General features: G+C 33.7%; 2 protein-coding genes across 5 annotated transcripts; one reads left to right on the top strand and one right to left on the bottom strand.

Moving 5' to 3' along the window:
* Positions 1-625: 625 nt before the first annotated feature.
* LOC132065581 (protein ROLLING AND ERECT LEAF 2) lies at positions 626-9,120 on the top strand. Of its 4 annotated transcripts, none has more exons than XM_059459027.1 (7): positions 626-649; positions 2,658-3,427; positions 3,814-4,240; positions 4,702-4,773; positions 5,587-5,798; positions 6,738-6,961; positions 7,963-9,120. In XM_059459027.1, exons 2-7 carry the CDS (start codon positions 2,702-2,704, stop codon positions 8,636-8,638), a joined length of 2,337 nt encoding a protein of 778 aa, XP_059315010.1. In that variant the 5' UTR covers positions 626-649; positions 2,658-2,701; the 3' UTR covers positions 8,639-9,120. The 4 variants fall into 4 exon arrangements, with proteins under 4 accessions (XP_059315010.1, XP_059315007.1, XP_059315009.1 ...); XM_059459024.1 differs by lacking the exon at positions 626-649 and adding an exon at positions 699-859; XM_059459026.1 differs by lacking the exon at positions 626-649 and adding an exon at positions 1,410-1,595.
* A 4,064-nt stretch (positions 9,121-13,184) lies between these two features.
* On the bottom strand, positions 13,185-14,802 carry LOC132065578 (NDR1/HIN1-like protein 13). Its single transcript, XM_059459023.1, has 2 exons — positions 14,555-14,802; positions 13,185-13,819 (listed from the first exon to the last, which is right to left on the bottom strand). Exons 1-2 carry the CDS (start codon positions 14,796-14,798, stop codon positions 13,302-13,304), a joined length of 762 nt encoding a protein of 253 aa, XP_059315006.1. The 5' UTR covers positions 14,799-14,802; the 3' UTR covers positions 13,185-13,301.
* Positions 14,803-16,503: the final 1,701 nt, after the last annotated feature.

The following is a 16,503-nucleotide window of genomic DNA, read 5'->3' as shown; positions in this document are numbered from 1 at the left end:
AACTACTTGAGAAAAGGAGAGGAAAAAGACTTCTTTTTGAAGTTATTTTTTTTTTTTTAAATTACTTAAAATTGAATGGCCTTTGTTGAAAAAAGGTGAAGATCACAGCTCAGCACACACAAACACACACACTCCAATTTGTCTGTTTTCTTTTGCTTATGCAAAATTTTATAGAACCATTTTCATTATTATTCAAGTCTTTTTTTATTAAGATTTTTTTATTAATTAAATAAGATTTATATATCACACACTGTTATAAATATTTAATACTATTTAATTATATCATCATAATAGAGAAGAAAAAGTTCCAAGAAATAAGACTATTATGGAGATATTTGACTTCACCTATTTGGACTTGTTAAGCAAGAGAATCAAAAGTACATATATGCTTAAAATATTGAAAAAAAAAAAAAACTTCAGAAACTAAAAAAAGACTAAAAAAAAGGAGTCTTTTTGAAGGTTAAAGAATTACTTAATTTGAGAACATTTATTGAAAAAGGATGAAGAAAACAGCTCAGCACACATAAATTTCACACACACACACACACACTCCAATTTGTCTGTTTTCTTTTGCTTAATATTAATCAACTTTTTAGAAGAAAAAAAATATATATTTGTTTATAGTACCTTTTCTTTATTCTGCATGGATGTATTTATTCACTTTCTCTCTCTCTCTGACATCTGACACTGCCTACACACTTCACAAATCTCTAAAGATTTTTTTTTTTTTTTTTTTTTGGCTTTCTACTATTTTTTTCACAGTTTCTAAAAAAAATTCCCTTCTTATTCTTTCAACTTGATCAGCAACATCATTGAATTTTACAAGATTTGGCCAATTTTGACTTGTTTACTCATACAGGTACTGTTTTAACTTCAAGACTTTACAACCCCTTTTTGCCTTTTGTTGATTAAAATTTGTTCCTTTAACAAAAATTAAATTAAATTTTCCTTTTTGGGTGTTCTTTATAGTGTCAAATTACTTGTAAAGTTTTGAGCTTTTTTAGTTTTTGCTATGGCTTTAGTGAGATTTTTGTGGTTCTTGATTTGGTGTTAAATTGAATTGTTGTGAAGTACTGATCTTACTTTGAAAATCATTTTTTTTTTCATTTTTGGGTGTTCTTTAATCTTTATAGCATCAATTTACTTATAAAGTTTTGAGCTTTTTTAGTTGGTTGCTATTGGTTAGTGGTTGTTTGGTTTGTTTTTTGATTTGGGGTTGGATTGAATTGTACTCAATTGTTGTGAAGTACTGATATTACTTTGAGAGTCATGTTTTCTTTATTTGGAGATCACTGAATTCTACAAGATTTTACCAATTTTGACTTGTTTACTGTTCTAACTTCAGACTTACAACCCCTTTTGGTGATTAAAATTTGTTCCTTTAAAAAAAAAACCTTTTTGGGTGTTCTTTATAGTGTCAAATTACTTATAAAGTTTTGAGCTTTTTTAGTTGTTGATATGAGTTAGTGGGGTTTTTGTGGTTCTTGATTTGGTGTTGAATTGAATTGTATTCAATTGTTATTTTATTAACTGGATCATCATCATCACTGAATTTTACAAAATTTGACCAATTTTTGACTTATTTACTCATACAGGTACTGTTATAACTTCAAGATTCACAACCCCTTTTGGTCTTTTGGTGATTAAAAATTGTTCTTGTTCTTAATTTTTGTTTAATTTTCCTTTTTGGGTGTTATTTTAGCATCAAGTTTTGATCTTTTTTAGTTGTTGCCATGGCTTACTGTCCTAACTGCCTTTAAAAAAAAAAAAAAATTAAATTTTCCTATTTGGGTGTTTTTATTACTTCAAAATCATCCAAGTTTTGTGGGTATTTGGTTTGGGGTTGAATTGGGTTGTATTCAATTGTTGTGAAGTAGTGCTCCTACTTTTTAAAGTCTTAAGTTTTTTTTTTTTTTTTTTTTTTGGTTATAACTTCAAATTACTTTTCAACTTTTGAGCTGTTTTAGTTGTTGAGATGGGTTAGTGGGGTTTTTGTGGTTCTTGATTTGGTGTTGAATTGAATTCTATTCAATTGTTGTGAAGTACTGATCTAGCTTTGAAAGTCAAGTTTCTTAATGTGGAGATCACTGATCCAATTTTGGTTCTTATTTTATTGTCAAGTTATGTTTTGTTGTTGTGATTTATCGATAGGTTCTTGGTGGTACTTGGTTGGGGTTGAATTGAATTCTGTTATGCAGTTGTGAAGTTCCATAAATCTGTAAATCTTTAAAGATTGGATCTTTAGTAATCTGTTCTTGCTTTTGGAGATTAATAACTGTTCATAGAATTTTAATTAAAGCTTCAAAATGAAAACTATGAAAACATCTTGTTTATAAAGGCACTGCAATTAAAGTCATTTTTCTTATCCAATTTGACAATGACTTACGTCAAATCCAAGCCTTTGTATTCATAATTCCCATGCATCTTGATATACTATTTGGAAGAACCAGATCAGGTACTTGGTCAGCAGTTAATGCATTTACCTTGTTGTGATTTGTCTCAAGAGTTGGGTTACTTATTAACTAATATGGTATCTAAACGTCTTTATGACTTCTTAATTTATGACTTCTTTCATTTCTTGATTATTTTTGGGCTCATGTAATTTGATCATGCATTGTCTCTTTCCAAATGAATAATCTTCCAAGTTTTTGAATCAGGTCTGCGTCTTGAAAGCTTGAAGTTTCAACCGTGGAATGATTTGATGGGGGCATCAAACTCTAAACTAGAGGAAGATAAAGCCTTGCAGCTTTGTCGTGAACGGAAGAAGTTTGTTAGGCAAGCTCTTGATGGCCGGTGTAATCTAGCAGCGACTCATATTGCTTATATTGAGTCTCTAAAAATTACAGGAACTGCTTTAAGGAGATTTGCTGAACCCGAGGCTCCAATCGAATCTTCCATCTACACTTCGACTAGTGCAACACCCGAGCCTCTTGGATTAACTGAAAAGTCACTTTCCCAATTTTCATTCTCTTCTCGATCTGTCTCACGTAATGTAGATGCAACTGAGAATATCCTCCCGTCTCCTTCGCCTCCAAGTTCAAGCCGATACCATGTGAATCACATGAAATTTAGAGGTACATTTTCTAGGAAGGTTGAAGAAAAACCTCCTGTTCCAGTTACTGTTTCAGTTACTTCAAGTACACCTCAGAACTCCACGCCTCGTTCCACAGAGAGGCCTGAAGCATCACCTTTTGAAACCCCTCCTTTCCCTTCTGAAACTTCACCTTTTGAAATCCCTCCTTCCCCTACTGAAACTTCACCGTGGGACTATTTCGGTATTGGCCATGATATTGATAATCATTTGACTTCACGAGATGGAAGGGTGGAGAATCGAAATGATACTGGACATCACAGAGATGAGGATAGAGTTCCTGCATCAGAAGATGATGAAGAACATTATTCTTCACCTGGAAGGGATGGATCACAGGTAGGGGTGTCAAATGGGTGGGTTGGGCTGAATTTGGGCGGGTCAAAATGGGCTGAGTTAATAAATGGGTGGGTCAATAACCCCCCTAAAGGTTACTTGGGCTGAAATGGGCCAAAAAGGGGGCCTTAACCCGACCTGCCCAATAAGTTGTTTGCTCTTTTATAATCTTTTAGTACCTAATAAAACTATTTTTTCTTTATTATGGCTATATATAACATATCAAATAAAAAAATGACTCTTTGAAACTATTTCGACAAGATTTCTCATGGGTCTTGATGGGCTGAACTCGGCTGAGCTAATAAATGGGCGGGTCCATGACCAGCCTAAACTTGGCAGGTTGGGCAGATCATTTTTTCATGGGCTAATCTCGCCACCTCTGATTACAGGTCTCAGATGATGAATTTGACGACGAGCCTTCCACAGAAACACTGGTCCGAAGTTTTCAAAATGTCAATCGGACAACCGATCATGCTAGCAATGGTGTTTCACCTGACATAACATCTGCGAGAAATGTAGTGTCAGAAGCCAAGTTTTTAAATGGGGAGAAAAGCAAGTCACCTGATTTGTCTCCACTAAGAGCTGCACCAACAGGACCTGCTGATGATAATAATGGCCTGAATTCTGATAATAATGGCATGAAGACACCAGTAAAAGAAAATGATATTGAGAATAAGATTGCGCCCAAGGACTTCTTTTCTAGCATAAAAGATATTGAATATCTCTTCATAAAAGCATCTGAATCAGGACGAGAAGTTCCACGCATGCTAGAGGCGAACAAATTCCATTTCCGTCCAATTTTTCCAGGGAGAGAAAGTATGTCATCTCTTTTTCTCTCTCATGTGGGATAGAAAATGCACATAAGTGCATCTTAGTAGTTGCATTGTTTGCACGTGTTCCTCAAATTATTTTAGCTTCTAGGTTTTTGTCTTCCCAGGTGATATGGATTTCTGCATGACATTGGAAAATCAGCTAGAAGTTCTTTCTATCTTTGCCCTCTCCCCTGGACTTAGTTCATCATGTTTACTTAACATGCTGCATGCTTTTCTGATTTTTATGTATTGAACTGGTTGAGACGTATGGGAAGAAAGGGCAGTCACCCGGAGGTCAAAGTCAGAATCTTAAGTCCATCTTATATAATAAAGTTAATGTATACGTGGGTAGAAAAGAGAATGAAGTGAGTATTGGGACGTGGACTGTTGCTCTTAACTCTTTTGCATGGTAGTCATTTCTGCTTAGCTTTTTTATTTGATCAGTGACAGATTTACTTGTGACAGGCGGGTCAATGGCCAAAATATTAATGAAGTCTTGTTTCTCTTGCGGGGACGATCCAAGCCAGATTCCTGAAGGTATGCCTCTTATTGTGAGATCGCTGTGGTAAAATTTTCAGATTCTACATGTCTAAGGGGTCGTTTGGTGTGAAGGATAAGCAAAAATAGTCCCGGGATAAAATTTTAGTGCCTCCTTATCCCATGTTTGGTTGGAATAAAAATCCAGAATAACTAATCCCGGAATTAGTTATCCTAGGATTGTAGCCTTATTTTATCCCACCTTGAGGGTGGAATAACTAATCCCGGGATAACTTATCCCGGGATAAGTTGTTTCCCAACCAAACGAGCCCTAATAGTTGGTAGTACTTTTCTGTTCCTGTGTGGTTCGGAATAAGTATTTTGTTAAAGACATTCTTGAGTTCTTTTCTCCCCGCATCACTCTTGGGTCCAGATTTTTTGTAGTTTATGATACGGAGAAGGGGAAGCAAGCAAGATATGGGAAGGTTCCTTTACCCTGAGGAGGGCAGATTATTATTTAGATTCGACTTGGTTTTCTAATTCCCAATGATCTAAAAGTAAACACTAAATTATTGTTTTAGAATCTTCATTTTTTCCATATGCTACTCTACTTTGTTTCTTTTATGAAGTACTTGAAGATAATGTAATGCAGTTATCCTATGACTTTATTGGAGAAGTACGAGCGTCACTGCAGGAATTTTCTTAAGTAAACTCGTACTTTCAACCTAGTCCTGATTCACTGGCGTTGGATACGCTTATGCACGGTTTATTACTTCTATGATGTCCTTATTTACCTTCCAAGCAGTTGTTACTGCCTGTCTTTTTGTTTTTTTCCTCCATGAAGCTCATCCACGTCTTAATTTTTCTGTTCAGAGCCTCCTCAAAATTCTGTGAAGTACCTGACATGGCATCGCACCACATCATCTCATGCTTCATCCCCAACTCGGCTTGGTGTACACTCAGCAGATGATATTGAGGATGTCACCAACAATCTCTTTGATAACTTTTGTATGGTCTCAGGAAGCCATGCCTCTACATTAGATCGGCTGTTTGCATGGGAGAAGAAGCTATATGACGAAGTCAAGGCAAGATATTTCTTATATATGTATCGATGTCTTTATTTGTCTAGCTGCATGAATAAGATATTAGTTATATGTACACAACCCATAAGGCTTGCTGTTCTATGACATTCCTATGGATGAAAAATTTTACCTCTTCGATATTAGTTTCTATATTTTGTCTGCAAAAGGTTGATGAGGTATCTCATAAAAGAATATCCTTGTGGAAATGCTTGTCTCTCCCTTTCCCCCAAAAATAATCTAGTAATTATGATGTTAATGATGTTTTTACTTCTTTTGAATAAGAAACTAAATTCAAGTTTCAACGTTACCTCTTAAGTCAATTTCTTAAGAGTGCATCAATCTTTGATCCCTTGAAGCATGTAATTTGTAAGAAGATACTACGACTCTTCTTTCAAAATTCTTGGCTGATCTCTTGAAAAAGAAACAAGTTCTTTATGCATTTAAATTACCTTCATCTGTTAAGATATTGTCATAGACTTTGTACTAACGGTCATATATCTTTCTTTCTTTTTTTTTTTTCAAAATACAAGGCGTAGTCTTTTGTTGAAGTTTATACTTGCTTTCATTATAGTCCTCTTGGAAGCCCGAGTTCTTTCTCATATTGTATCGAGATACATAGTGTTGTAAATTTGATATTAATCAATTAAGATATACTGAGATCCCATACTTAATATACAATGCATGGTATCCGATCTTAAAATGGAATCTTGCAGTTTGTGTAGACTATCGTTTTCTAAAGTGACTGTGGTTGAATTTTATATTAGCTCTTTAAGAACAGTTGATGAAATTATTAGTAGACCTTCAGTTTATTACACTGCATTTGCTGGTTTTTTCCCCTCATATTAATGGTGTTTGGGCTGCTTATTGTAACTAATTTGTCGTTTCACTCGTATTTTTGAGTTTCTGATGTACAACTAAATGTAAATACCTTTTGGAGTTCAGGCTAGTGAGATGATCCGAAGTCATTATGATGTTAAGCGTAAGCTTCTCCGACAACTAGAATCTAAGGAAGAATCTCTCCAGAGGATTGACAAGACGCGTGCTATTGTGAAGGATCTTCACTCGAGAATCGGAGTTGCAATTCATAGAATTAATGACATATCCAGGAAAATTGAGGAAATAAGAGACAAGGAACTTCAGCCTCAACTGGAGGAGTTGATTGAGGGGTACGTCATTAATGCCGCTCATTATTTTAGCATCTGAATATTGTTAGCATTGAATGTGAAGTAAATCTGTAGGGATATTCACTTAAAAGCATTCTATACGAGGAACTCGATGCAGTAAAAGTTTAGTTATCACTTGCAACAGACTCTAGCTGACCTGTACACATGCATACAAGCATCTTGACTAATGGTGTGTTTGGCAGGAAGGAAAATGTTTTCTAATTTTCCTGTGTTTGGTTGGTCAAAATTTTTGGAAAATTTTCTCTCTAGGAAAACAAGCTCCTTAAAATTGAGGAAAATGACTTCCTTGGTGGAAGTAGGGAAAACAAGTTCCGTAAATGGCATTCCAGTCCCCATCCTCCATCCTCCAACATACACCATCCCACCTCCACTCCCCATAGCCCCAACACCTTGACCACCCCTACCCCCTACCCTAATCCATCATAGTGTTTGCCTAGCTCATATAAATGCTTTTGGAACAATATTTTATGCTTACCAGAACACCAGAGAATTAGTACAAACCACTTCTTTTTTCCAGGAAAACATTTTCCTTCACACCAAACACACCCTAAATTGAAATAAACAGACGTTGTAGTTTTACTTGTTCCAGTTTTCCGGATATAAATAGTTAAATTCTGTATGAGATGAAGGTGCTAGGAGAATGGCTGGCCGTCTGAAGTAGGCACTCCCATCTTCCCAGTTTTCCATTTGTTGCATCTGTTTATATCGTTGCGAATTTCTATGAATAAGCAAACATGCACTTTGATAGTTTCATGCTTCAGAGATATGTGGAATCTCCATCAACTTCTCTCTACCTTAATATGTTGAGCTAATAAATAGTTTTTTACAATTTCGCCCGTTTTTGTCTTATTTCTGTTAAGAGACGAGCATTAAGAAAGAAAAACACGTACACTTACATGTTTGAAAGAGGATGTTTTAGAAGCTTAATGGTTGGAAGTCTTTTCTTATTTTTCCCCCATACATGCTACCTGTTCCTATAACAGATTGAGGAAGATGTGGGAAGTTATGCTCGACTGTCACAAGCGTCAGCTCCATATCATATCAATAGCTCATTCCCCCGGAAATATGAAGATCCTTATTCAATCAGATTTTCGTCGACAGATAGCCATGCATCTTGAACATGAATTGAGTTCTCTAGCATCAAGTTTTATGAAGTGGATCATCTCTCAGAAGGCATACGTGGAAGCTATAAATAAGTGGCTTCACAAGTCCGTCCACCTCCGCGAGAAATCATCCAGGAGAAAAAGAAAGCAGCAACCTGTGCCACTCAGAAACCACGGGCCGCCTATTTATACCACCTGTTCTGTCTGGTTGGAGATGCTCGATTCTTTACCTAGTAAAGAAGTTTCCGATGCTATGAAGGATTTGGCTGCTGAAATCTCTCACTTCGTACCCCGGCAAGAGAAGCACCACGGGAAGGGCGGAAATCATCGTTGGCAGAGTGGGGCGAATGATGATCCAGGTCTCAAGACCCCACTGAGAGATGATTCTCCTGAGGATTGGATAACCGGTTTTGATAGTTTTCGTACGAGCTTGGCTTTTTTTCTTGGCCAGTTAAACAACTTCTCAGAGTCTTCTGTGAAAATGTTTACTAATCTCCAAAAGGCCATCCAAGAAGCCAAACAGGGTCATGCACTCCGCATGAATTCCCAGTCGTAAGATGGTGAGTTTTGACTCTAATGTTGCTCGGACTCTTCAAAAATTGTCTCCGCATGCGCGTCGGATCCTCCAAAAGTAGATTTTGGAAGGAATCGCCACATATGCAACAACATTTGGAGAGTCCGAGCAACATAGTTCTGGCAAAAAAAAAAAAAAAGTGGCATAATGTGAAATAGCTGCAAGATACTGAAGAAACAACAGTGAGTATAGCAAAGGACTATTTATTCTGTCATTTGTACAGGGAGGTAAAAAAATAGTGCATAATTTGTTGGAGCTTCTTATATATTTTTGTTGATCTTGAAATAAAGAAAGCTCTATATAGTGGCTGTATATTCAATATTGGGAGGTGAAAATGGGCAAATGGGAAAAGGAAGGAGTGTAGAGTAATCATAAAGGGAGCTGTTTATATGATAGCAAAAAACATGTATCAAACATGTACATTACTTTGAGGCTTAATTTGATTGAACTCAGTTACAATTTCATTTATTTTCCATTTTCCTTGTTTTTCTCTATTTTATGAAGATCTCCAATTCTTTGGGTTAAGGGTTAAGAACACACTTCAAGTATCATCTTTCTTTAAGCCCCCGTTTGGCCATAAGAATTACACTTTATTCAGAATTTTTTTTTTCACTTTTTTCCGGAATCAGCGTTTGGCCATGAAAATTCCAAATACAACTTGAAGTTGTATTCCGGAATATCAAAAATTCAAAAAATTTGTTTTTTAAAAATTTACAATTACATTTCACCAAAAATTACAATTTCAAAAATTATGGTCAAACACAACTCCAACTCCAACTCCAAATTTCAAAAAAAGTGAATTTTTTTTTGGTATCTATGGACAAACGGGGCCTAAGTTTCCTTCTTGAATTTTTAGGTGTGAGAGTTTACTACCTAAACTATGGCTAATTAGTTTGCAAAACACATCTCAACTATCAGTTGTTCACTTTTCCTATCTGAATTATCACCAACTTGTTTGCAAAACACACTTCATTAAAAGTGAACAACTGATACTTGAGGTGTATTTTGCAAACTAATTGGTAATAGTTTAGGTATGAAAATTTTACACCTGACAGTTCAGGTAGAAAACTAAAAAAAAAGTTAATTGAAGTATATTTTTGACCCTTGTCCCCAATTCTTTTAGATAACTATATATAGGTGAAATCATGAGCCTATAGTGATTAATTTCATGGCTTGTGAAGACATATCAAAGTAGTCATATATGACCTCTTCAAATTACCCAATCTGCAAAACAGAAATAAATATATCAATTGAATAACAGAGAATATGTGATAGATAGGGTCAATATAGGTGTAAGATGAGAAAATAAACTTGATCAGTCTAATTTTTTTGTTTATGAATGGGTCTTCATATGCAAACAAGAATGGTTCAGCAATGCAGCATAAAACTATGATTTTACTATAGCAATTATTAATTCCAATCTTCATTTGAGTGGCTTAAGTAAGTAGTCTTTTTCTTTGAATTAAAAATGTATTTCTGAAAATTCTTTTTACATAAAATATTCTTCTGGAAAACGCTTTGACGGATGTCTATCTTATTATTCTCAAACCGGAGAGTGTTTTGATGATAATTCTGAGTGCTAAAGATCTACACAATAATGTCGAAGTGTTAATTCAAGCAAGTAATATGAAGTTAAAAGTTAAGATAGTTATAAAGAAAATGAGAAGAGTTTTGCTCTTTATATTAATTTTATAAAGACTTTTGTCCATTGATTTAGTAAGAGGAGTTTTCCTCTTTATATATTAATTAAAAGTTAAGACTTATGTCCATTAGTTTAGTAAGAGGAGTTTTCCTCTTTATATTAATTTTATGAGTAACATCTTCCTCTATCATTCCATTCTCTTGAAATAACAAGCTTAAATACAGTATCATAATTTATCAGTTCATTATATACACCAAACTTCTGTAAATAGAAAGAATAAATCGTATAATATGCTACATATGAAATTAAAAATGACTAAGATGTTTCCAAAAACTCTCTACCTGAGCCTAACACTATATTTACAATCTTTAGAACGCCGGCAATTCACCGTTCCAGAGGCTAACTTCGGAGTAAGACCACGGTGACAGAGTTTCCTTTCCGGTATTAAACTCCGATCTTGTAGATATGCTAGACTTAAACGGTCCAACATTCACGATTATATAATATTGCCGATCTTATACTCAATTGTTTATAAAACTAGTTCTCGTGAACGTGTGTTGCACGTTTATCTCCAATCTTTATTCAATATATCTTCAACCTTGATAAACAGTAGTAGTTAATAACTGCAAGGGAACTATCAAGTGATACAAGAAGCAAAGAGAAGTAATATCTAAACAAACAAGAGATACAACAATGATGTATAGCTAACTCTAAGAAAGCCTTTTACTACCAACTTGTTTATACATGGCAGTGATTAGCGCCTTCAGATTTTTCATTTTTCTCACACCTTGATAATGAAGATGATGATCACCACCGTGGTTGATTATCAGTTTATGGGCATTTTAGTATTTTAACTTTTAACTTTAATTTGTTGCTTCCCACTTTTAACTTTTAACTTTAGTGATTAATTTCTTGGCTTGTGAAGCCATATCAAAATAGTCATATATGACCTCTTCAAATTGTCCAATGCAAAACAGGAATAAATATATCAATTGAATAACAGAGAATATGTATGTGATAGATGGGGTCAATACATAGGTGTACGATGAGAAAATAAACTTGATCAGTTTAATTTTTTTTGTTTATGAATGGGTCTTCATATGCAAACAAGCATGGTTCAGCAATGCAGCATAAAATTATGAATTTACTATAGCAATTATTAATTCCAATCTTCAGTAGAATGTCTTAAGTAAGTAGTCTTTTTCTTTGAAGTTCTGAAAATATTTTTTGCCTAAAATATTCTTCTGGCAAACGCTTTGACGGATGTCTATCCTATCATTCTCAAACCAAAGAGTGTTTTGACGATAATTTTGAGTGCTAAAGATCTACACTTGTCGAAGTGTTAATTCAAGCAAGTAGTATAAAGTTAAAAATTAAGATATTGATAAAGAAAATGACTTATGTCAATTAGTTTAGTAAGAGGAGTTTTCCTCTTTGTATTAATTTTATGAGTAACATCTTCCTTTATTATTCCATTCTCTTGAAATAACAAGCTTAAATACCGTATCATAATTTATTAGTTCATTATATACACCAAACTTCTGTCAATAGAAAGAATAAATCATATAATATGCTACATATGAAATTAAAAATGACTAAGATGTGTCCAAAAACTAAACACTATATTTATAATCTTTAGAAATTATCTTCAACTTCACCGTTAAAGCATTCACCGTTATGTCACCCATAACCTTATCGGTGACGGAGTATACCATGGTGACAAAGCTTCCTTTCCGGTATTAAACTCCGATCTTGTAGATATGTTGGACTTAAACGGTCCAACATTCACGATAATATAATACTGCGGATCCTATACTCCATTGTTTATAAAACTAGTTCTCGTGAACGTGCGTTGCACGTTTATCTCCAATCTTTATTCAACATCTCTTCAACCTTGATAAACAATAGTAGTTTATAACTGCAAGGGAACTATCAAGTGATACAAGGAGCAAAGAGAAGTAACATCTAAACAAACAAGAGATACAGCAATGATGTATATAGCTAACTATAAGAAAGCCTTTTACTACCAACTTGTTTATACATGGCAGTGATTAGCTCCTTCAGATTTTTTATCTAACACCTTGATAATGAAGATGATGATCACCACCGTGGTTGATTATCTCAACCAGATAGCAATATCAGTTTCTATCAAAAGTAAGACTATGTTATGACACAATTCATAGATAAAGTCTTGTGAAGACTACTATTGTATTTATAAGCCAAGAAGCATGTCTAAATATTCTATAGATACTGGGGCCTATCACAAGATTTTTTTTTTTTTTATTGGGGCACGCTAAAGATGGGCCTTAAAATGACTCTTGTGCTTCTTGAGTGTTACAAAGCACACATACATGCACGTTAAAAGCACCTAATTCTCATTTAGTGCTAGGAAGATAGTGATTACCAAGGTTTTGTACATTGAATCAGCCAAAAGGAAGTAAAAACTATATATGCACATTACAATGACGGTTGGTTGTCTTGCTAATCAATAACTATGACGGTTGGGTTTCTTCCTTTGGTTGTCTTGCTAATCAATAACTGACCATTTAACATTAAACCACCGCAAAACTTGCTTGGTACATTTACATCTTTGTACAATAATATAATAGTAAAGCAATATTTTAGGATTGAATTGAAAGATAAAAATGTCAATCAATTTTTTATGTGCATTTTAGTATTTTAACTTTTAATTGTTGCTTCCCACTTTTAATATTATATGATATGATGATTTACCTTTCATTTTCATACAGATGTATCTGTCTATCGCATAACAATTGATGCTACGTAGCACCTTTCAATTTTAACTACCCGATTTTGAATTCTATTAAATAACAATTTTCAGCTATTATTACATTATATTGACATAACGAGCAAAAATATCGCATAATAAAATTTTCGGTTTATTATATAAACCAATTTTCTGTAACAAAAAAGAAAAGAATCATATAATATCACTACATAATAATAAATACAAAAAATGGCTAAGATGTGTTTACAAACAGTCTACCAGAACCTAACACTATATTTACAATCTTTAGAAACTATCTTAGATTTTGCTGTTAAAGCATTCACTATTATGTCACACTTAACCTTAACAATAATTTCCCATGACTTAACAGCTCCAACCTTAACCTTAACAGGCACTCTAATATTCACCTTAAACGGCACTTTCCCTTTCATTTGTTCATTCCTTAACTCTGTCTTAACGGCATTTCCAAGAATAACATTTGATCCTTTTAATGCTGTCTTAAAAACAGTTACATTATTCGTTGGCTGATAGAATGCGGGTAATTCACCGTTACATAAGCTAACGTCGGAGTAGACAACGGTCATTGAGCTTCCTTTTCTGTAGTAAACTCCGATTTTATTGTTAGGATTTTCAGCTCGGACAGTGACGTTGAATTGTGGCGAAACGGGAGATGATGATGATGTTAGGTTGAAGTTCTTAATGGTGAAGTCGGAGATAGAATACTTGGGTGATTCAGGGCGGAAGATGAGGTAGAGAACGCCAACAGTGATACCTGAAGAACACAAAAATAAAGGTTTAACAATATGAACAAACGAACGAACACAAAATTAAAGACTTGAAACACACGTGTGAAACGCTTTTCCAAAAATGATATTTGCTCTCTCGATCCACTGCGAGATTGCTATGGCATTGTAAGTAAATAATTTGACAAGGCCTATGAATTTTTTTACTGAACAAATAGTGAAGAAATTCTATTGAAAAACAATAATTATGAAACTTGATCTTTGAAATTGATAAGAAAGTTACTTAAAAAAAAGTAACTTGAATACCCTCCTCATTTCAAAATAAATGAATTTTTGAGTTTTTTTTTTTTTGCTTCAAAATAAGTGAATTGCTCAAAGTCCAAAAGGTTATTAATTAAAAAAATTCAAAATTACCCTTCTTTTTAATTGTTTTTTTCAAATCCCAACACTCACTTTTTTATCATTTAAGAAAAGTTTGGGGAAAGACATAAGGTAATTTAGTCAGATGACCCTTTAATTAATGCCATTAATTAGATTTCTTAATAGGTATGTCACACTACATAAATTCATTTATTTTAAAATGGAGGGAGTAGTTTTACAGACAAAACATTTAATAACCAACACATCCTTTTATCTAAAATACTCCCTCATCCTGTTCAAACACATGATCAAAACTTAATGAGTTAAATGACTTTTTTTGAAAAAATGAAAATTGGGTAATAATTAACGATAAGGGTAAAATAAGTATTAAAATTCCAACATACCTAGAGCGATAATGAGGATGAGAAGAAGAGAGAAAGTGTAGCAAAGGCACCGGCAACAGCAACTCCGGTGAGGCTTCCGTTTTGTAAGAGATTCGTAATGACGAGCATTCCCTGGTGGAGGATACCGGTATATTTGATCCTTTGGTACTTGAACTACATACGTTCCTGGGGTTGGCACAGGCTTTGCTTCACTGGAGTTATTTGATGAAGGTGGTGAATCTTGAGGATGTACACGATCAGCCATAGTGTAAATCGTGACAGCAAGGTGAATCTGCTTGTACAAATCTATAGAGAGACACACAGAAGAATGTGTAAGTACTTGTGTATGGAGTGATGGAGGTGAAATGAATGAGGGTATTGTATTGTAGTGTGTGATGCGTCATATTTATATTTATAGTAAGTGCATGTGTGCGTGTTTTAATGAAAGAAAGAAAAACCGCGTGAACATGTTACGCGTAAGAGAGGTGGATTTATTAGTTTTGGCTTTGGAATTTATTTGGTACGAATGCACTGTTTGAAGGATACAGTTGTAAAGCACAAAAATTAACATGTACAATTAGAAATTAAGGGATTGCATCACTTAATTAAGTTATCTATGTGTAATTTATAGATTATGTGTTTGAAACTAGGAAAGCAACCGCTTATATTACATTTTCTTACGCGAGCCATTTTTTAAATCTCATGAAATCAAATGCTTCATGCACCGAACTATCATTTTTTATTTATAACAGAAAAAACTTCACTAAAATAATAGGCGAAGCTAATTCACCTACCCATTCATAGATTAATCGTTGGCTGATTTGCACTGCGCCTCCTATTAGATTCATAACTTGTCTTAGTTATTGGATTCACAATTAAGTATTTATATATTTTTAATAATGTTTTGATACAAATACAAAATTTAAGCAAAAGCTAGTAAATTTGTTTGGACTCGTAAATAATACTCTACCTCCGCCTCTACGTCCTAGGAGACATTAGAATCGACAAAATAAAATATTCACATTTCACTTATCGACCTAGAAGGAGCAATTGCAGGATTAATGCAATTGCTTAATATGTGAGATTGTGAGCAACCGATTAAAGTTTATAGGTTGATCCAAAGTTAGAAGTTTATGTGTTTTTATAGTGATCTTGAGGTAATATAGGAATATATAATAATTGTGAGTTTATAATCAAATAGTTATTAATATTTAATAAATTTCTTAATACATATGTTAAGTTTAAAAGATATTGGGTCTACATAAATCCATAAGTTACATTATAGATCCACCTCTGGGTACTACCTTTGTGAAACATAAATTAAATGGCATTATCACTAGCTCCGTCAATGGAAATTTTCTATTTAGTTATCTTATCTGACACTGAAGATGTTTCCATATTCAATGAAGTAATTAAATTTTAATCTCATCTTAAGAATCCAATTTAATTTTCTTGTGACATCATTTCACTAAGTCAATTTTCCAATATACATAAAGTGGACTATTTCTCACTTTGTGTGTGGAATTTATTACTCCATTGTTGTGTAGCGGTGAACAAACGGAGATTTGGTGAAAAGGAAATTAGTTGAAACAGTAAAACTCATATAAATTGAGAGGGAAATATGAATAATTCAAACAAGAAACACATGAGATAATAAATTGAAGAAAAAGAAACAAGTTAGAGAGAGAAAATAATCTAAGGCAGTAAATACCTCCGCATCTTTAATAAGAAATTTCAAATTCGAGTTGTAAAATGAAATTATATTTAACAAAAAAACATTTTACCTCTAAAGTAAACTTTTCTATACGAATCCAAATTAATTAAGCTTCAAAATGAATCCGTGCTATTAAATGAAAAAACTAAAAAAGAAAAATAATTAGAGAGGAAAAGGAAAAGGAGAAAAGTTCAAACTTCAAAGAGTAGACTTTCTTAAATATTGACAGCTAATAAGTTCTCATAAAAGATTGTCA

Source organism: Lycium ferocissimum, chromosome 7 (assembly GCF_029784015.1).
Source record: "Lycium ferocissimum isolate CSIRO_LF1 chromosome 7, AGI_CSIRO_Lferr_CH_V1, whole genome shotgun sequence".
Classification (NCBI taxonomy): Eukaryota; Viridiplantae; Streptophyta; class Magnoliopsida; order Solanales; family Solanaceae; genus Lycium; species Lycium ferocissimum.
The sequence above is the reverse complement of the archived record's forward strand: the minus strand, read 5'-3'. Positions and strand labels throughout refer to the sequence as shown.